The sequence below is a fragment of the Diprion similis genome, chromosome 1 (genome assembly GCF_021155765.1).
Source record: "Diprion similis isolate iyDipSimi1 chromosome 1, iyDipSimi1.1, whole genome shotgun sequence".
NCBI classification, from domain to species: Eukaryota; Metazoa; Arthropoda; class Insecta; order Hymenoptera; family Diprionidae; genus Diprion; species Diprion similis.
The window spans coordinates 13,546,892-13,569,898 of NC_060105.1; the positions used below are offsets into that span (position 1 = coordinate 13,546,892).

Below are 23,007 nucleotides of genomic sequence, written 5' to 3' on the forward strand. Positions count from 1 at the left end.
TTCCTTCTTTCATAGTATAAAAAAATAACTTTAACAGCAATCTATATAGGTAAGCCACGTGTATGTGTGCGTCAGAGGGATCCTTCAAACATTTTCTGAGGACTAAACAAATGTCCGAAAATACCGTAAGGTATTTTCGAGGACAAGACATCTGGCGTGCACACGCAGTGCAATAAAACCATCCATCAATTATTATCTGTTTTGGGTAGTATGTGACAAGAACAAAATGGATTATCATTGTATACATGATAAAAGTACGGAAATTCTTAGCAGCACCCATGGGAAAGGAGAGAGTAGGCGTAATTAAACCACTACACTCGATGCAAAGGGCATGGTTAGTTCAGGGCAAATAAGAAGCCCCAAAATATTATCTATACATACTTGCAACCTCCTCATTGGCTTAACTTACATAAAAATAAGAAGAACCAATAAGGAACGAATCCTAAAAATGTTTTGCAGTATACACATCAACAAAAATCTTTCAACAGAGCAGTTCGTAAAGTCTTCTAAATATAGTAGCTGAGCAAAAAACTTTTAACAAAGCAGTTCATAAACGTCTTCTAACTAGAGTAGATAATCAAAAATCGTTTAACAAGACAGTTTAAAATCATCTCTCGAAGAGAACAGTTTTTCGTCAACCAACAATCAGAGTAGTTTACAAAAACTTTTAAATCTTGACAAAGTAAATAACTTTTAAGAAATTGCGTGCTTGAAATATTATTAAGTAATATTATTTTCTCATAACGATATGAAAACATTATTATTTCAATTCAGTTAAATTTAAACGAACCTAATCATTGTATTTAATCTACATTGTGAGTTAACCTAATTATTAACCTTCAACGTAAGTAGATCAATCTGAAAAATCTATTAAACTATCTCTACACAATTTTAGTATATTCACCATCGCCTATTTGGCATTGGTGCATTCCTTATTGGGGTTATTTTATAGTTGATTAGAATTGGGTGAAGCAAGATATAAAATGCAAAGCTTTTCGAGTAAATTTTCAGACGTCTGTATCGAGCGTTTATTGGCAACTTACTGCGGTCTTGTTTTGCTTTCAGAACAGATGTGTGAGTGCGTAATCAGTGCGATGTACGCATGTGTATTTATGTGTTTACATTGAGAATCGTCGATACAATTCATACACGGTACAACTATAGTATACTTTTAATATTCTTACAATTAGCACATCCACCAGGACATATTTGTCACCGTCAGGCACGCGGAGTCACCCACAGTCCGTAATATCAAAATCAAGTAAAGGTAAGTGACACGTTTTATTTCAAAATCTCATCTCTTCTCAATGCGAGCTCAACAAAAAAACGAAAACTCCGTGTTCAGCTCAAGCTGGATACACACTTGAGCATATTTACACGCACGAACGATTCGCGAACGAGCGGACTTTTTCCTTCATTCGCGGCGCACGAACATCTGTCTTTGTGCACGGAAAATCGCGCTCGAGAGATTTGTGGCAATTGCGGTGAGTCCGTTATCAACAACAAAATCCATCCATCCAGTTAAAACCTTGTCGTAGCTAGCGCTGCATATACATTTTTATCCATTTGAACTGTTCAAGAAAAAAATAATCAAAATAGGCGATGGTGGATAACCCAGTTATATGAGAGTACACATGCTTATTGCAAGAAAACAGCAGACATTTACAAAATTTCATTCAAATGTTATCGGAGGACTTTGAATTCTTGTGCAACGTGATAGGTTCCAAGGTACAGAAAATGAATACGCATTAAAGGACAGTAATCACTATTACGGCGCGTCCACACTGCGCATTGTTTCGCACGCCGCAAATCCTTTGACGTATCGTTGAGCGGCAGAACGAGTTCGTGTGTGCTTGCACCGCACGCACAGAGCTACGTAACACTTGAACATATTTGCGAGTAAACCGTTTGAGCGCACAAATATGCTCAAGTATGTACCCAGTTTCCGAATAAACCGTGTTCAAGAACTTCATTTTAGTATGAGCGTCAAATTATTGTGGCGAGTTGATTCTTTCGTACAATAATAATAATCAGAATCACTTCGGCCCGTAACACCAGCGTATACAGTGCTATCTTCAAATCGTAATCCATTATTCCCACAACCAACTAGTCGCGTACTTCTTCAGCTTCCATTCCACCAAAATTACATTTGGAAGCTGGTTTACGTAACTCGACTATGCACATTAACAATGTTTCTCCTTCACCTTGTTTTCTTTGTCTAAAGTGGCTTTTTCTCACTGTCTCAGAACCTTTTGGCTCTAGGCCGTTTTTTACAATTTTGCATATCTGTACGAATGTTTTCGTGGATGGTTTAGAAGGCGGACACTCCCTTCTTATTAAATCTCAGTCAGCTACCTCATCCACTTGGATTAGCAGGACCGTAATCTGTTTCACTGCCTTCCTCACATCATTTGCTATGAATAGTCGATTTTTTTTTATATAGTCTAGTGTACATATATCGGGCATTATAAATAAAATCGAGGAGTCATTTGCCTCGCGTCATCAGATCCTTGCATAACTTTTTTTTCGCATTGATTCCACTTCAAAAGAAATGTAATTTTCTTCAAAAGGTTTCTCGCTACTCCTTCAGATGGCCCGACGATAGTTTTTATGTAAAAAAAAGATAACTAGAAAAAACCATTTCTAAAACTCTGCAATTTTTTCCACAGATTCTGGCTCAAAAATAAGTAATATCTATAATAATTAGATAGTGGGCGGCTGCCTCATATTTTTCGGTAGATGACTAAATGCAAGTGGAAAGATGGGTCGAAGAGTTCGGCAACATGAATGTTTTATCAGAGTGGAATGATATACAAAAAGTCGTTTACTCGAAAAAAGTATTACGTGGTTTGGCGAAACAATACATCACGTTGCAAAAAGGTAAAACGACATCTCGTGTGCGAATTTTAAACGCAGCTCAACAGCGTTATTTTACATTGATAGCTGGTGATGTGCGAGAGACTAGTGAATGAGACGTTCCGACAGTACGTGTACGTCATGAACACGATTGTCAAACAAGACTCTGCGAAGAAAGAAGAATTGATTCAATATAAAATCAATGGAGTATCGGGCGACGGAAACGGTAACTCTATCCTCTACAGTTCGTGTACTACTACTGAGTTAAGATCGTATTAAAATTGAGTTAAGATTGAACGTTAAGATCGTATTAGACCGGGAGATGGTGCACCTCGTGGTGCACGTAGGGAGCATCTCATTTTTTACAAGTATGGCACCCCTTGAGGCGTCGAATTACATAATCAATGAAAGGAAAATGATGGTCATAGCGCTGGTCGTCGGGGCGTTATCGCATGACGATTAATCGAACATGTCGGATAAATTGGGGTTTTTGAATGATTTTTTACCCAAAAAATCTTGCATTTTCCGGTAGTTTATAAAAAAAAAATCCGGCGGAAGCAATATGCCATACTCATGCGGCGGGGCTTAAAGTCCGCCATCTCATCGAAACAGGTGATTTTTTTTTTTTTTAAACGATTTTTTACAGGTTCGTTTTTTTTCAACTTGTTATTTTCAAACTGACATTCACGGAAATCGCCACGCCATACCTTTTTGAAGGGTCTAAATAGTCGCCATACTGCCGTAAAGGAGAAGGTTTTTTTAAAGTTGTTAAACCATTTTTTACAGTTTGGCATTTGGATTGTTGAATGTTCATGATACAATAATACCGTAAATATACAAGCCATACTTCACGTCGAGTGCAAAAGTAGAGTTAGAGTTTTTTCGAAACATTATTTAAAAAACGATTGGGTAAGACGTCAAATTATTTATTACAGTATGGCATTTCGATTTTTCGAAAGTTGATATAAAAGTACACCTCAGAAAAATTGTGCCATGCTTATGGCGAAGTGCAAAAGTGGTGCCATACTGTAAAAAATCATTTAAATTTCGCATAAAATGTTACAATTTTATAATAATATTATACGTATTTGACCCTTCCCACGGGTATGGCGATATCGGACTTCTGTCTCTAGTCATTGAAATAACTGGTAAAAAAATTTTTAGGCTGTAAAAAATCGTTTAACAACTTTAAAAAAACCTTCTCCTTTACGGCGGTATGGCGACTATTTAGACCCGTCGAAAAGGTAGGGCGTGGCGATTTCCGTGAATATCAGTTTGAAAATAACAAGTTGAAAAAAAAGAACCTGTAAAAAATCGTTTAAAAAAAAAAAAAAACTCACCTGTTTCGATCAGTATGGCGGACTTTAAGCCCCGTCGCATGAGTATGGCATATTGCTTTCGCCGGATTTTTTTTTCATAAACTACCGGAAAATGCAAGATTTTTTGTGTAAAAAATCATTCAAAAACCCCAATTTATCCGATATGTTCGATTAATCGTCATGCGATAACGCCCCGACGACCAGCGCTATGACCATCATTTTCCTTTCATTGATTATGTAATTCGGCCCCTCACGGGGTGCCATACTTGTAAAATATGAAATGCTCCCTACGTGCACCATTTCCCGGTCTATATGAAAGAAAAAAGAGCCACGATATTTTGGGTCCGGTTCGATAAAATCGGTCGCGCAAGACTGCCCCAATAACTGTCGATTTTAACGTTGTTGTACATATCTTCAGATATTAAAGTCCACGTAATTTGAACGCAAAAAGGACTGAACAGTCCCATTTTATACCCAATTCTGAACAAAAAGATTCCAATACATTGTTATTTGATGCAGAAATCAAGAAATGGCACGAAAACTACGAATTTACTATTGCTATTTCGTAGTTTTCATGTCATTTCTTTATTTCTGCATCAAATAAAAATGTATTGGAGTCTTTTTAACTTTTAATTACGTGTCGAATGAAATCAAAATTAAAAAAAAAAATTCCTACGTCGAGTTTGTCAATTAAAAAATTGAAAGCAATTATAATAATACGAATTTGCTCATTGACGAAAAAGAATTAATTCACTAATAAATTTGAGATAAAATAAAGAACTGCTTCATTTTGCAATGTTCCGAATCGAAAGAATGAAAAGAAATTCCCATTACGTTTGTTTTCGAATTAAAAAATGAAAAAGATTTTTAGAAATGAATATAATTTCTACTCCAATTTCTTGGAGCACAAAAAAAATCACTCAACAAATTTTTTAAATCAAGAAATAACTAAAAATTCAGAACTGATACTTTGCTTCTACGTTAAAGTAGGTACTGCCTTGCCGATCAACGCTAATCTGTACTTTTAATGTAAAAACGACTTTTAAACGGTGAAATTAAAAAATGTATAAATAAATAAATAAACAAATAAATAAATTTATAATTCGATTTGTATTTTAGGGATAGCGAACTAGTTTCGACGAGCGGGTGTCAAACTCATGGGTTGAACTAGATCTCGAACTAGACAGACTCGTCCTCTACGCGTAATTACACGTCACTACTCTCTAATTCGCTACGCAGGGAATGGACGATCGGAAAAAGAATTAGTATCAAGAGGCAAAACTACTTTAAATTGATACCAATCACTGTTGAGTATGGAATTGTTATTCGTAGAAAGTTGATTCTGAAGTTTGATGAATGTTGGAATCCTCGTTGAAATCGAAACTTCCAGAATAATTGGAACTTACAAAATAAAATGAGTTGAACTCGATGAAGAAGAAGTTATAAATTGGCTTGTCAGAGTACGGAATAAAAGCATTGTGAGAGGTGGAATAGATCTACATACTTTCAGAGAACGTCGATGAAAATATGTAGATTCCAAAACTCCCAAAGTGATTACAGCGAGTTGAGCAATGCGGCGGACTTGTTGTTAACTGAATTACATAGTTTCAATTTCTTTGCAAATTTTAGGTTATAGTTTCTGTCTTACTTCGCCTCTTTTTAAAATCATGTATTCGCACATCTAAACTCCAGGAAGTTGAGATCTTCAAGATTTTTCAAAACTTTAAATTGCATTAGTTTGAGTCGAGGTTTGAGTAATGTTTAAAGTGTAGGTTTCTGATGTTTCTCAGATTTTTTGCTTGGTTCTGCAAACAAAAATACCTCTCTGACCTATCGGTGGTAACAGCTAGCGTTGACAATTTTTCTCAAAAATGAGCAGGGGATCGTTGGACACATAAGACCCCAAGCTTTCGGAAGATTTTGCAACCTATCATGTACTTTTTTTTACTCTTACATCAAATTCCAAAGCCACATGTCTGTACTTTTTGGACTGACATGCTTTTCACTTAACAATAATAAAAACTTATCACGCGCACCTGTCACACTTAATATTCTAGAAAAAATATTTTCATATGACAAAGAAGATTATGGTTTGTGACGAAGTGATCTGTATGTTCAATTATAAATATGTGTAAACAAATTATCGAGTTATCTTCTTGCTATACTACTTGCGATTACCGTTTCGGTACTCTTTTTATTGTACGTGCCTACAAACCTCTTATTTCTTTCTAAACTGCCTCTTCGACTTTTTCATTTCCACCTTTCGGACACGTAATAATATAATCAAATTTTCACTTCTTGAAATTAAACAAATGTGCAATAGGGCAAAGTGTAACTATACTAGCCTCAACTTCCTTTGATGCGGAATAGCAGATTACAACTATAAGTAACTTTTGGTAACGATAGTAGGTACAGCCGGCAGGATAAAAATTGATTTTACGGATAATGTTACGTTGGAAACAGGATTTAATGATTTGAAAGCCATCGGATTATTATCCTTGAAAATCATTTAATGAAAAAAACCGTTGATTTTTCAATAATGTTATTTATGTCATTCTGAACATTTCAAAATTTGCCCTGTGAGCTGTGAGGAACAGATGTTTTGCCGTCTTTTTTAGCACTTTGCAAAAGTATGAATTCACAATAATCAATATTTAAACATTTCAGCAGTTGAGAACAAAAATATAGTTTGATAAGTATGTTAATATTATGCAGAAGGTGAAATAATTTTTTTTCGCTATTTCTCGTCTCATTGCGAAAAAGTTGTACCACAGAAAGACAATATTAACATGTTATCAAAATTTAAAATAAATCTACAAAACTTTTTTCTGTATTCCAGTTAATTTGCAACGGGCCTCATAGTAGATTCGTTTTCATTATTCATTTTCGTATTTCTTCAAGAACTTGCGAAATTTTTCTCAATTAAAACCCAATTATCGCTTCCAAATATTGGGAAAACCTCATCAAATAGGATCAGCCTTTGAGGTATCTTCAACGTGCTTTTGGCAAAGAAAAGAGTCTTTCAGAATTTTTCGGATGTTTTTAAAACTTGAGACATGAATTTTTTCAATTCATAATTTTAAAAGTGCTCCACAAAGCAAAGAAGACAATTTTTTCATAGGAATATTCTTGAAACGAGTGGAACTAAAAATGAAGTAGAGTAAAATTTTTCCAAAATATTTGCATCTCAAAGTTGACGTTATAAAAAAACTGTGAAAAAGTGAATTGAATGTCTCAGAAATGCCACTATCGCATATAAAAGATTTGATATATTCAGGTAAATATAAACGATACTTGTTCATGTGTTTGATTGACTTTTATTTTTCCGTTGCATAATTTCGGCGTAAATATTTCTTGTACGCGATTTTCTCAACTTTTCAATTTCACGATGACGATGGTCCAACGGTCCAACCGATGTTCCTAACGTTTTGCACGTGATATAGTTGTTGGTTATGAAGAACTTTTTTTATCGGCGTGGTCGGTTGCTTAGTTGATAATACGTGAAAATGCTAATACCTCCAAACCCGACCATCCCCGGCAAACTGTCACGAAAAATAACCCAGGACTGTGGGTCTTTATACATTTTCAGTCAATGTCGAGGGTATCCTATTATTTCAACTTATGATGTGTTAAGAGAGTAGTATACCGAATATTAAATTCTACCGTAGGTATGTACGCGTATACTCAATTTTAGTACAATAATATAATAATTTTATTTGAATACATTGTATACTAATATTTGTTATGCAGATATCGCTTCAATATCATTCAAAATGCGGCTGCTGAACTTTAATATACTAATGCAATAAATTTCAACATTTATTTGTTTATTTACTATTTTATATTCATGCATTTATTATTTATTTGTTTATTGATTTATTTATTTATCGAATAATTCATTCATTCATTCGTTCGTTTATTCATTCATTCGTTCATTCATTCATTCATTCGTTCATTCGTTCATTCGTTCATTCGTTCATTCGTTCATTCGTTCATTCGTTCATTCGTTCATTCGTTCATTCGCTCATTCGTTCCTCCGTTCATTCGTTCTTCCGTTCCTGCGTTCCTTTGTTACTTCCTTCCTTCCTTCATTCATTGATTTATTGATTCATTTGACTATTTAGCTGCAGAAACCTTTTACATATTTCTTATATACTAACATCAAAACATGATACATAAATCTTTCCGTTTACTAACAAAGAATATTCATAATCATTTCACTAATCGTAGCAGAAATGAAAACGAAATTGGAAAACATCCATTGAAGTAAATTTTCCTGACCAATAAGTAAATTTTCTATTACCAATATTGATTGTAGTTTATAAGTATTTGCAGTTTCCTATTTACTCAGTCTTGCTATGGTGAAAAATTATATTTAGTTACCTTAATTTTAAGGTTTAAAAGGGCTGCTCTATCAATATTATAAAAGTATTAAATTATGGTTTCCGAGAACTTGGAGATACAAAAATAAAGGTTTAACATTGTTTGAAGACTGGTGACGCTATGAGTATTAAAGTGGGCCCGATACTTTGACTCTGGTGGAAGACTTGGAGGTCCTAAATAGAAGCTTGTGGTGTATCAGTGCTTGAAGAGGTTATCTGGACGCTCCGAATATTAAACTGGGCCTTACATTTCGACTTTGAAGGACTTGGAGGCTTAAATTGGGATCTTGAAGAGCATACAAGATGCATCTTAATCTACACCGAAATTATCTGACTATCATGAAATTTGTAGTAGTATTTTATCTTTCTTGAGGCGTATATTCATCGTTGTCTTCGATCAAACATACGTTTCTGCCGATGTATCTGCGACAATTTATTTTTGTGGATGACTGTAGGTTACGATAGTGGGGATGATTCAAGGTCGCGCTAAAGCGGCATACTCGGGAACGGCGTGTGAGCGTCCCAGTTTGGATATATTTTAGTGTTCGGAATGCAGTAAAATCCGTAGCTGCCGACTAGTAGACGACGACATTGAGCCGATGTCACGCAAAACGTCACATCTGGATAGCGTCATGTGTCTCAACTCTAGTTCTCTAGGTTTTCCGATTGTAATAATTTATCTTTAGTATGTTTTAAATATATTTCGTACGGAAACACTTACCCTCGTCACTGGCATTTGATGATGCTTGAGATTTCGGAGACTTCGATGGAAGGATTCGAACTTCAGGAACTATAACACCTTGAGGCTCAGGCAATATTAAAGGTTGCTTGAGTTGTTTGATACTTTTATCCTCCATTGCAGAATGCTTCAGCTGAAACATTGGAGGAACACATCGGTAAAACTTCGAATTGTGCTGATTGACATGAAATTCAACCTATGAATTAAGTTTCCTGAAACAATTTTTTTTCGGTCTGTCTGGATTTGTTATATTCATTAAATTTGTACATACTGATTCAGATCATATCAAAAATAAGTTTTCAAATTCTTATGTGAAATAGTCTGACACCAGGAATTTTTTTCTGAAGAAAACCAATATTTGATGTTATTTGAATTAATATTTCGGAACTTCTTGGATACAATTATTCTGAATAGGCAGGAGAATGCTTGTCTCTTGAAACTTGACTGATCGTGAAAGCTTCATATCAGTAGAAAAAGTTTGGAATTCTACTGCCGTATTATTTGAAGCATGAACCTCGAAAATGAACGATTATAGAAAGACGAGGAAGCAAGTTGGTGAAAGCAAAAAAATGTACACCCATAGGCGGGACAACATTAATTGTCGTCAAACAAAAATTTATTCGTTTTTTTATACGTGTGGCAAATCTGTGACAAAGTTGCATATATAAAACAGTGTTAAATCAACTAAGGTAGTATACAAAAATAATTCAGATCGAAAAAGACCGCAAGTGTAATACACGTTTCACAAGGCATTGAAAAATAGAAAACTTTCATGAAATCGCATGGACCCACCACAAGATCTAGAAAAGCTGAAAAGTACGTTCGCTCGGGCAGTTCAGATTAGCGACTAACTACAAACTAGACGACTGTGTAGCGGTCGTTCAGTGGTGGAGCGCGCCTCAAAGTGAAAGCAGGGCTACCTTGCGGGAAATTATTACTCAACTCCCAGGAGAGCACTTGAAGAAATCGAATCCAAGCAAAACTGAGGTCTTAATCTGGAATTTTGTTTCTTACGTCACAGTGAAGCGGTGATAGAAGTGGCAAGGGTCAATGTCTCCGAGTGAGGTCGTGCACACGCTTACGGAGATCTTGTCGGAGAAGCAACATAACACTAATATTTAATCTGTTTTAAGGACAATAAATCGATGATAATTGTCATTGAAGCATCTAAATAGTTTTGCTAATGTGACTGAACTTTTTTAGTTGTTCTTCGCAGTTGTTACTTTGCATTTTCTACTCTGTAGACGTTTTATCACATCACATTTCAGCTGACATTGTATATCTCGTATATACGATATGGATGATTTTCTATCGCACAAGAGAATAGAGTGATACATCAGTGTGTCGCTTGTTTCGCATTGCGGTGATCGAGACCGTATCAGGTACACATAAAAATATGACCTAACCCGAAATGATTAGCTTTAGTCTTCCATTACTAATCCACCTCAGCTAATAACGACTGTGAAAATTCTGCCAGAAAAATATAGTATGGCATGTCCTCGATTGCTGTCGAAAGTGCAACAAACTATTCTGAACAACAGCTGTCAGGCAAAACATTCCCTAAAGGCATCAAAGTCTCGATTTATTATGAATTTATATAAAATTTATTCCTGTGTGATTACTAGGGTGTTTCGAAAAGAAACGAATTTTTTTTCCTTATGTTGTTCCAAACTTGATAGTATACCTAAAACCAAAAATTTTGGCGCCAAGATGAGCTCTTAATATCAATAGTAAGGTTTGCCTCTATCCATTTCTTTATTTTATATTTAAATAACACGGGAAAATATTATTTTTATTTTTGAATTTTTATTACTTTGGAACGGTTCATCGTAACATCAATATGAAAAAAGAGATTTATAGGAAATTTCACGTTCTACAAAAAACGTCTGGAGATGAAAGTTCCTCAGATCAACCGTTTCAAAGATATCAGCGATCAAAAATAACACTAATCAAAAATTTCAAATATTTTCCAATAAAACTACAAAAAAATATCATATGTCATATTTATAATATTATTATATTAGTTTACGGTCTCAGGTTAACAGAATTAAAGTAATTTTACATAAAAAATAATATAAATATGGCATATGATATTTTTTTGTAGTTTTATTGGAAAATATTTGAAATTTTTTATTAGTCTTATTTTTGATCGCTGATATCTTTGAAACGGTTGATCTGAGGAACTTTGATCTCGTTTTTTGTAGAACGTGAAATTTCCTACAAATCTCTTTTTTCAGATTGTTGTTACAATGAACCGTTCCAAAGTAATAAAAATTCAAAAATAAAAATAAAATTTTCCCGTCTTATTTAAATATAAAATAAAGAAATGGATAGAGGCAAACCTTACTATTGATATTAAGAGCTCATCTTGGCGCCAAAATTTTTGGTTTTAGGTATACTATCAATTTTTGGACACCATAAGAGAGAAAAAAAAATTCGTCTTTTTTGAAACACCCTAGTGATTACTGTACTACAATTATTCTCACGTCAATAAACATTTGGTGAAAAACAACAGGAATTTGAAAAGTGGAATAATATTTTTTCTGTCTCTCTGAAGCTGTCTTTTTTTGTCTTTAAATATCGTACATAAATATTTCCTCGTTTTTTAAACAGAAAAGCTGATGCTTTGAACGATCTAGGTACACAATTTCTCAAACAAGAAATATTATATCGTGACAAATTGGATTCAAATATGTATTGACTATTTGAAGAAGAACCAATTCGCAACACAATTAAACGCTGAGTTCTAAGACGAATCCCTAAGCAAGATTTACCTTAGATCAATGATGAATTTTTTTGTCTTGAAAAATTCTAAAACTACTGTTTTCCCGAGTGAGAATAAATTGACAATAAAATTTGACACTTACCTTAATATTCCGGGGCTAGTCGACGGCTCTGCTTGATCGGCGGCGACTGGACACGATGAGATGAACTGCTTGTTAGTGTCTCTGTTTTTTAATGGAACGCAGTTGAAATATTGAGTGCAGGTTATTAATTGATTCGACTCCCAATTTGGATTGAACACAGTAATAGAAAGTTTATTCAAAAATTAGTTATTTTAAAAGAATTGCAAACAAATTGTATTTAAAATAAGTTGCTTAAAGTCGTGATTAAACGTAGTTTTGGAGAAAAGAGAAGTTCTATATGTTAATGAAGAAATGCATTGCTTAAAGCATTTTCAAGAACTGTTCTATGAAATTTAATAAAAAGGACTAGAAGTTTGTTTCAGAACTGCTTCGTTGAGATTATTTGTACGAAGTGCCTGTTTCTATCTGAGCAATGCTCCTCTTAGAGTTCTTTCCTCGGCTTGTAAAATCTAGTAAACTTTTTGATTGGTACTTCCCAATTTTAAGGAAGTTGGACTAACAAGAAAATTGCGTTAATGTATAAAAGGGTAGTGGGTCAGATACATCCGCTCCAACTCTTTCAACGAGTACGGTAAAAATGTCTTCTTTGTCTATCGATTCTTATTTTATCATACTTTATAAACCATCTTATTTTTACAATGTGACAATGTTACCCAGAACAGATACCACTTAATGAATGGAAAGGTTTTATTACGCTGCACGTGTGTGCCAGGCCCTGCATGCTCGTAAATATCATAAGCCAGTTTATATTTGCGAATAATATTTGTTTGTATGCCTGAGATAAAATCCTCTCTGGTCCACGCGTGCACGTAAGTTAAGTATGAAAAGCTAAGTATAAGAAGATAATATAGGTATAAGAACAACTTATAATGAAATATGAAATAATATTTTTAAGGTGGGAAATATGTATCAAAGAAAAGTTACTAGATGATGTATCAATCTAGGATATTCAATATTTGTGGGAGAGACTATTGAAGATGTGATAATATTAAAATAAAATAGTGATAATAATGAGAACAATCATAGTTCTAATAATGAAAATTGAAATCTCTAACTCCATTGATCATATTTATCACATCCTCGATACCCGATACTGTGACTTTGTATATTCATACCTCGTCAACGTCAAAAAAGTATGTATATGATAGTAAAAATAAAATGCCATTCCACAATGGGTTCCAACCGTGATTTTTCTTTACTGATCCATTATATAAATTTTCATTAATTCGAATAAGGCTTGGCTGCAATTGGTTCAGCTGATCAATGTTCTCTGTATTGTGAAATTTGATCGTATTTTTACCTGTCTTTGAAAAAAATCGTTACAAAATCATTTAGACTTCGCCAAATCCAACCAATTGTTGCATAATTACAGATGTCATATATCGACGGGTTTCCGGGAAATTCGTTTATACTTACTGCAATAATTGAACCATAATAGATTTTGTCTCAGAACCTATTTGCCTTATTTTTGTCACAGTAATAGTACCTAACAGCAGGAGGAATAGTAATACTGCGAAGAACCGGTTTCCGATCATCGTAATATCAAATTTTCAAATTTATGAGATAAGTCGTTTTTATTACAGATATCGTAGCGCTCATAAACATTCCACATAAAAATATCGACTTATTTGCTATAACCCGTGTAATTTCAATTCGTAGAAATCTAAAGTCTTGATACACACAAAATTGTAATATTTTTCCATGTTTATACGTGGTTATCCATTTTTAACAAATTTCATAACTATGTATTGTCGTTTAAGAGTCCAGCAAGCGAAATTCTAGCCCTATAAAATATGTATGCTGGAAGGATGATTTTTTTACCTCTAATTTTGGATAAAAAATTATGCCGTGTGAAAAATATTTTGTGTAAATTTCTTCATCGTTTGCATACTTATTAATATATATAGATATGTATATATATATATGTACAAACCCACTTTTCGCAGAACGCCTATTGTATTGTGTCGGATTTTCAGAGCGCTAATTAATTCGTATGAAAAGTCGTACGTTATTGTGGGTGATTTTACCGTACAAGATTAACCTGGCAATAAACGTTAATTGAATAAATACTGCTTTTTCTGATTGGCGGAAAATAGGACCGACTTCACCGACCCGAAAAACACGCTATTACCGATAGCTATGCGTTTCGCAGACTTGGGGTTTTTAATCCAGAAGTGCAATTTCCGAAGACTCGAGTTTGTTAAGCCAGAGCTTTTTTTAGAAAGACGGGGTTTCATGGCAGTGCTTCGCCCTTTCTCTACTTGCATATACAGGGTTTTCAACCCTCCAGGGTACCTTTGGGTCTTTTGAAGCACAGCCCAAATTTCTTCCTTAAATATTTCCGAAACGCAGGCAGGGCGGTACCTGACTTACCCCCCTAAAAAGTTATTGGTAGTGGGGACTCAAGAGCCAAGAGCAACGAAGTCGGCCAGTTTGTTGGGATATATTATAGGATGCAAATCGATTGTGTGTCCTGAAAGACCCAGAAATTACACGGCGTTAGTGTTTTGCAGTAGTAAGTATATTTTATTTGGTCCTTTTTTCGACTGCTTTCAAGTGTTTATCAGTAATTGAAAGGTTTCTCGAGTTACTTACTTAAATACGGCGTCATTTATGAGCATATACTTCGAATATAAGGTATGACAGAAAGAAGCGCAAAGTACATTATTATTTAGGAGAGGGTGGGGTAAAGTGGATAAAATCAAACACCTGAACTTTTTATTAAGCATGAATTATTCGGAAATCATAATTACTCTAGACATCTTATTCTCATTTTAGGCATTATTTTCTTAAGAGGCCCATCGTACCCCACCCTCTCCTAGGTGAACGAGAGCCTCAAAATTTTGATGAGGCTTCTAACAATGACAATGAAGAAGACGGAGAGAAAGTTGACGAGCATATTCTCTCGTAGTCAGGATACCGATACCGCGATGAAGGTAAGCCTATTTTCGAATGTTTAAACAAATATACTTATTTGAACTGCGGTAAAGAAAACTGTATTTTTCTGCAAGGTCACTGTTTGAACTAAGAAACCCTACAGTATTTGTCATGGATATTTTCTTTACTGCATATATGCATTATTTTTTTTTAATAAATTTCATTTTTATTTTGCAAATTATTGTGCAATTCCCGATTATTATGGCAAAAATCTTGATGCTCTTTCTAAAAACGACTCGAGTATGCTGTAACGTCCCGTTTTAGCGTCAACCGCAGGTGGTGGGACGTACATCATCTTCGTTTTCGTACAGGATTTATTCATGTAGTTTTAAATATGAACAAACGACTCGAGGTGTGATTGTGTTAATTTTAATGCTTTGAATTCCCAAGATGAAACGACAAACCACCGATCACGGCAATTGATTACGGGGTGCCTCAGGCTAACGGTGGCGACCAACCCCATGGCACAACCGCCTAGACATGGCTCACGGATTGCCCCTACTTTTTATTGCCGAATCGCGCCATATGCAGCGCCACTAGTTGTCCGGTCGGATACTATACATATATCCTATATACATATATTGCAGTGCAAGTAATATGCTGAGTGCAAACATTAGAATTTTCATTTCACTAGTTTAATAAGTGATATAGAATAATTATAATTATAATTCACGATAGTATTTATTATCGTTAATTACATTGCATGTTCCATAATTATGGAGTAGGAATTTAATTATCGTGAGCGGATCTTCACATACATTTGAATTATTACTGCATCCACATGTAAATCAAAATTAGATACAAGCGCGAATTTTTGTTGGAGATAAATATTTAAATGTTGTATTTTAAAATATACAGATACATTCATATATACTTAAAAATTATGCAGCAAGTATTCATACATATTTTTTATCACACTTTTTCAATTCATTGCATTTTAAAGCACACCATCTATTGATTTGTCACGTTGTACAAAATTTTGCTGTTTTTTTTATGCAGATTATTTTTACCCGCTCAGCGTTCATATGCGTACAATAATGCTGCGTTCTTGTCGTTAAGAAAATTTGTATAATTTGAAAGAGAATATCCCGAGCATGCAAGCTGCATGGAAACGATAGTCCATTAAATGAATACACGTCTTGTAAAACATCGTCAAATACGTTTGCGGATTGACAATGTTTTTGGAATGATTGTCCCAAAAATAAAACAAATTTGTACAAGCGCGTATTTGGATAAACCCAGTTACCGCGTTGTTGCCAGATACCGAGAATAGCTTCCGGGAGAACAACGCCGTCTGTGCCAGAGCTCATAAAAGCATTCTTGCATTGCAAACATCGCACTGTGTTCAAAATTCATTTCGTTACGTCTGTCGTATAGCAATACGTAACGCAATCAATGACTGTTGGCATACTATAAGTATGCTCTGATATGGGTATGATCTCCTCAAACTCCCAATAGTCACGCTGAATAATTTTCTTCAATTGTTCTTTGACTGATTTGGATTCATCTATAGAAGTGTTTGGATTCCCATATTTCGTTTTGAGATCACTCAGCGTTAGCAAAGGTTCTGTAAATTCTCCGGGAATCACTAAACAATTGCCCACCTTTGGAGGTTTCAAAACACTATACGTGAACAAGATTTTGTGGATATTCAACAACGTGGGGGTTGAAAGATGACTATCGAAACCACCAGCTTGTCTGACGGTGCCGAAATACTTTTGCAGAAAAAATACCAAACACACATGCATAGAATAAAAAGGAACGATGGAAGAAAAACCGTAGAAATCACACGATTATATGCTATTTGAATATTATGTAATCTTCGTGGAAACACCAAGGATTGGGGCAGGCAAGTAAAATTGCCTTTTCAGCATTATTTCACAAAAGAGAAGGGCAGATAAAATAATTGGAATTTTGTCCCCCCCCCCCCCCCCCGCACCTCTGGATTTAATAGTGGGTAATGTTCGCACGAAGGGCTTGAAAGTAAAATTCCACACCTCAAGGTTATACATCGCTTGCATTCAAAAAAGGAAAGGAAGAATGATAAAAAGTTTCATAAATCTTCGTGGCCTTCTGTAAACAAACTTCCAATGCATCCTGATTTATGAGTCCGGTCAAAACCTACGGAAATTTGCAATGCCCCGTAAGATATTCGACGAGATCCAACATCGATTTTAATGTCACTCGTAGACCCTCAGCAGTTTGGTTTGTCAAAAAAGGGTCCTTGGATATACGCCCTTTCTCGACGTCCCAAGCGTCTAGCTGCTGTAATGCTGCTTCAATTTTCCTAAAGTCAACATTACCTGGTTTAACTCCATCAATCGCATTTTTTCGGTTCAGAGCGTCAAATATGTCGTTCATCCACTCACAAAAACCAGGTGTGGCCTCACGATCGCGTGATTCTGGCACGAATCTCTCAAAAAATCGTAGCCCTGCTGCGACTGAATTGCTGAAAACTTGAGCAGCTAAGTGGACACGGATTCTTAGGGAGTTGTTAAGAAAAATGTGGTTAGAGGACAGATTAGGACAAACCAGACTTTGTCCGGGACCAGCACTCTCTCGATCCTTCTTATACAACATTTCAATATTCTCCCACTTAACAAGTCGCTTAAGAGGATCCATCTGCAAAACCTTTTTATATTTAAGAATAATTTTAGGGAAATTCAGGGAAGCGTTCAAAAAGACGGGTTCCGTGGAAGGTTAATCCAGAGCTGCCACCCAATCCAATCTGGTTTCCTAGATCGAAATGCCTATTATAAATGGGAATGCAACAATAAACCTCAGACCAGGCGCTTTTGAGGTGTGGTAGTCTGTCAGATTTGGGATCTTCCAATATCCCTCCCGGACTCAATATTTTAAAGTCAGCCGTTTACTCCAAAGGAATTTCCTTCACCTGTCGCTATCCTGATCTAGGCTTGATAGATTGAAGCAATTAATTCTGCCGGTAAAGCAAACAGACTCGTACAATTTCATGTTTTAATAAAATAATTCAGAGCTGAACAGAACAAAAATTATTAGACGACTCAAAATAATCGAAATAAATCGTACAGAATTGAAAAAGAATTGAAAAATGATACAAGTTTAACAGTATTCCTCGGTATTGCTCCCATTATATTTATCTAAAGCGTTTAGCGAACCTTTACATTATTATTGCTGCTATCCTGAATCCGGCGCTTTGCTGAGAATCTGTAATCTAACTGCACAGCTTGAAGTACAGTGGTCGCTTTTACCATCTAAAACTCTATTTCTTTAATTGACTAGAAATTAGAGTTCAGCTTCTTGATGAGAACTGACCCTTCCTAGCATAATGCAGTGAGAGCGCTCTGCAACTCATCTGATCCGACTGCCTCACCCCTATTTATGGTCAAACGCGGCCGCGCGGTTGTCGATTCTTCGGTTCGGCTATCTTCGTGGCCAGTTCGGTCGTCGTCGGCAATGCGTCGTTCGTCCCTGCGGCGCGAAGTCGGTCCATAGCACGGTCTTCTATACAGGTCTTGTAACTCTAGTGGCGAGGGTGTCCCGCTTTACGGGCCTCTTTTACGTAGTTTTTACATTTACCGCTAGAGTCGCATGTTGAAATAAATTTGGTTTTGGAAATGCCTGACTGTGGACGACGCGACCTTATCGATCGCAACGACTTATGCGGTGATAGAACTAACTATTGAAAAAGAGCCCGTTAAGCGGGACACCCCCACCACCATAAAACCGGCCGAGTTACAAGACCTGTATATAGGACCGTGGTTCATAGTCGGTCGCTCTTGTCTCTCTCGCTTCGGTCCGGGTCGAGTAACTTCGGAAAGCTTCGGTACCGCTACCCATGTACAACATAGGTCAATTGCCGATGTAGGTGTACTGAACAGCTGGTCGTTACACTATGTACAAATGTTAAAAATACACTGTGGAATGGATACGAAAATCTACGAAGCATGTCAAAAAATGATGTATGAGAAGCTAGATTATTGGAAAAACAAAAATACTCTTTATTCCCGACTCAATCATAAAGATGGATCGAATCGGTGATGCCCGCAGCCTACCCTCCCTTATAAGATGAGATTTATGTACAACATTGTTCGTGAGTGGCAAATACATGTAATAATTCACTAGTATTTATTCAGACACGTCTCGTATAGTTGTAACATATTTGACATTGCACTGAAACTGTTAGTATTATAAAAACAATAGATTGAGTGAAATAATAACAATTAGTCAACTTATTACAATGACAACGAATTACATGTAATGTCGAATTGGAAGATGCAAGTCGTATGGTTCAAAGTGCTTTGTCAATGACATATTTATTGTAGCTTACATTATTTCAATAATCTGATAGATAGCATATTTCGCAAGATATCAACCGATTTGACCAGATTTTACAAGGTACCAAGCAGTGGCGTAGCTAGACTTTCAGCACGTTGAAGCAGTATGCATCAAATGCGCCCCTTACCTCTGATAGTGAAATGTCAAACGGTTTAAAACACTTTCTTTCGAACCTTTGCTTCAGCAAATTTGTCGATTATTTTGTCGAAGTCAAGTTGACGTGCTCTCTGTTTTTCAATTGACAACGGTGCCAAAGAACTTATCCGATGTTGGGACATACTACTTCTTAGATAGCATTTCATCAATTTTGAAACAGAAAAGCTCCTTTCGCATGATGCTGTAGTTTCTGGCAAAGTCAAAAAAATCATGCATGCTGTAATTATATCAGTGAAGCCACTTGATGCAGGGCAGTGAATCAAAAGTAGTTTCGTTACTCCGCGAATGGAAGTTAATTTTGAAAGATGACTATAAAAACACGATTTAAAGCGGAGCAGTTGGGAACCCAAGTTCGCTGACAAATCTGTTGGGTACGTGGATAATAGTAATCAGAATAGTTCCATCAGATGACTGCAATAAAAATGGAGGTGATAGACACTTGAAAATCGCACTTAACCGCCTGACAGACTAAGACCTGGCGTCAAATTGAGTAGTTGTTACATTAAGCATTCTATAAAACACCTCACTTTGAAACGCTTCTCATTGTTAGAAATACATTCATCTCCCTGCAACTCATCGAAATACCACCTAATACTTCGTACTCGCGTTTCGGGAAGTCTTTACGGAGTTCCAATCATTTCTCATATTCGTGACATGAACAATGAGTGGGAGAAGCATTTCAACTGGTGAGTGACAGCATTCGAACTCAAGAACTCGCCCAGCCATACTTCATTTGCGAGTGAAGTTACGAAACATCGCTGCCTAGCGGTGGAGTTGCGCAATCGGTCGTCGGGCGCAGAGCACTCCACCGCAGTGCCCTACCCTCGCGACGGTGCACCCGCGTCCCTCGCGGCCAAGTGCCTAGAGCATCCTGCTCCAATTGCTCCATGGTAGCTACGCCAATGATACCGACTGATTCAACTGATTTCACAGGTATCTTAAAATATTTTATAACACTACATTATTTCAACATTTTCAAATTGATCTTACAACATTTCAACATACTTATTTCAGAAGATTTTACTATTTTAATACTGTTCGTCATGGGATGGGGATTAACAGATTACACAGAACTGGTTCATCAACGATCGTATTTATTTCCAACCTCAGGTAGTATTCTAGTCGCTTGCGCGGCGCGCACACACACGCACGCACACACACACACGTGCGCGCGCGCGCGCACACACACACACACCAGCCTATCGCACGCAGCCAGAAATCCGCAGACAAGTGCTCTTGCCCGTGGCTGAGACCAGACTGACTACTTATCGGTAATCGACGCTCCCTCCGATACCAGCTACACAGTGTTTACAAGTTTTTGTTTTGCCTACTAAGCCCTTCGTAGCGTTCTTCAAGACCTGATTTGGTACAGAGGTGGGAACGGTCTACGTATCGACCCTGTGTCGACACGGCCAGCCGTCTCGGCCCTCCTAAGTCTAGCCGCTCGTCGCCCTATGCGACCTGTCGACCCTATGTCGACACGGCTAGCCTTCTCGGCCCTTTTAGGTCTAGCCGTTGGTCGCCATATGCGACCTGTCGACCCTATGTCGACACGGCCGCCTTCTTGGCTCTTTTAGGTCTAGCCGTTGGTCGCCCTATGCGACCTGTCGACCCTATGTCGACACGGCTAGCCTTTTTGGCTACCCAGGAAACGAACGGAGAAGAGCAAATAAATCTGTGAATTTCATTTTTACATTTATTTGTTCCTGAATTGAAAGAAGAGGTAATGAACTAAAACGCGGTTTTTACATAAGGAAACGAAAGAAGGCGAAATTTATTTGACAAAATTAAAAAACAAAGTCATACGAAAATAAAGGGGGGTTTGAAATAAAATTAAATTCTTGTCGGAACAAATACTAATATCTGTTATAATATTGTGGATTTGGGAATGGTTGAAGTTGATTTTTCTATATTTCTTTGGGTGCACGTTTATTTTTTATTCTTTATTTGGTAACATATTTGTCTCTTATTTGGCTAAAGTTAATATTTTTTTGGAGAACGCACTGAGGAAGGAAGCATGAGTAGCTAGAACGGAAGAAGAGGGAGCCTTAGCTCAGATGTAGCTTTTGACAGGATTGAAACTTACAAAGCAGAGAAATTTCAACCTCTTATTGGAAAGCTTAATCGGCTATTTATTTTAACAATATCAGAAAATTTCAAATGAATCTTTAATAGATTTAATCGTACTTTAATTCAAGTACAGAAGATATCAGTAGATTCTGAATGATTTAACAAGATTTTATAGATTTCAAATGATTTAAAAGATTCTATGAGACTTCTCATGATTCGGAGCATTTTACAGTTTATCTATTTGGTTTCCGCTTGCGAGTGTTTCATCTTGCAATGCAACACTGGTTTGTGGACAGTCAGAGTAGACAGACAAACTTGATAGATTTGATCACACAAGAGCTTACAAGCTCGCGAAAGAAGTCACAAGTTTTCAGAGGGATGTTCAATAGATTTCATAAGTGAATAATCTCTTGGTTCAAAGCATACAGCATGCTCACATCCTAATTTTGACTGTCATTGAGAGTGAGTGAAATTTTTATCAATAGATTTATATGAGAACAATTCATGTTTCTGTGAAAGACATACAAAACAACGATTATCTAAAAAACAAGAAACGTGCAACTAGTCACGCATTTGTACTTTAATTAAATCGTTGTGAAGTTTTCAGTCTATTTTATATGGTCACGAGTGATCTAGTAAAAGTATTTGCTCAGTGCGTACCGTTCACAGCAAGGTATTGGCACTATATCAGACATATCGTTGGAAAGTCAGTGGTGCTGATGGATAGGCAGATGAAGTTAGTGGTTGGCAGGCCAGTGGAAGTTCGTTCAAAAGAATGAAAGATACGTCGAGTGCCGACTTCGGAGCAGCTCTGGATCGTTTTTTATGTCCGTACGTTGTTATGTTAAAGTGTAATTTGTGCCAGTTCCAACGGATTGGTAATCGAATAGGAATGGTCCAGGTGACTGTGAAACATATGAAATAAAAAACAATCATAGTGTTATTACGTATGTAGTTGGACCACTGATCTCTATACATATACATTGGATACGAGATACCCTATGCTAGCATGGAAATAAGCTGACCCCACTGGGAGCACGGCCATCTTTAGTAGAATACTACTAGCGCCGTCGCAGGTTAGGGCGAAGAGGTACAAATAACGGCGCCCGATTTGAATGTTGGCTATATATATTGACGTAGTAATGACAACAATCACCGATAAAAATGTTGATAACATAGTTCAATTTGATAAAAACGGGACATGTGAATTATAAAAAGTAAGATCATTGAGTTGTGACATAAAAAAGTTGATTGCGGTTTATTGATATTGATGAAAATAATTGCGTTCTGTAAATTGATCGATAGCAATAATTGAATAACTTAGAGGTAAAACCGATAGTAACTGTATAACACAAAATAAAAAT

At 36.3% G+C, this 23,007-nt stretch overlaps 1 protein-coding gene and 2 long non-coding RNA genes across 3 annotated transcripts in view; 1 reads left to right on the forward strand and 2 right to left on the reverse strand.

Annotated features, from left to right (window-relative positions):
* Positions 1 to 9,467, reverse strand: part of LOC124411791 (facilitated trehalose transporter Tret1-like) — an 80,861-nt gene extending 71,394 nt beyond the window's left edge. The window contains exon 1 of the mRNA XM_046891652.1: positions 9,279 to 9,467. Coding sequence (XP_046747608.1) covers positions 9,279 to 9,438 — 160 coding nt within the window. The 5' untranslated portion in view covers positions 9,439 to 9,467. The remainder of the gene's footprint in view (positions 1 to 9,278) is intronic.
* LOC124413467 lies at positions 1 to 22,961 on the forward strand. The gene is made up of 3 exons (XR_006929892.1): positions 1 to 212; positions 14,520 to 14,523; positions 22,949 to 22,961. It is a non-coding gene; the product is annotated as an uncharacterized LOC124413467 (long non-coding RNA).
* Positions 10,201 to 23,007, reverse strand: part of LOC124413978 — a 21,490-nt gene continuing 8,683 nt past the window's right edge. The window contains exon 3 of the long non-coding RNA XR_006929930.1: positions 10,201 to 10,212. This is a non-coding gene — a long non-coding RNA (uncharacterized LOC124413978). The remainder of the gene's footprint in view (positions 10,213 to 23,007) is intronic.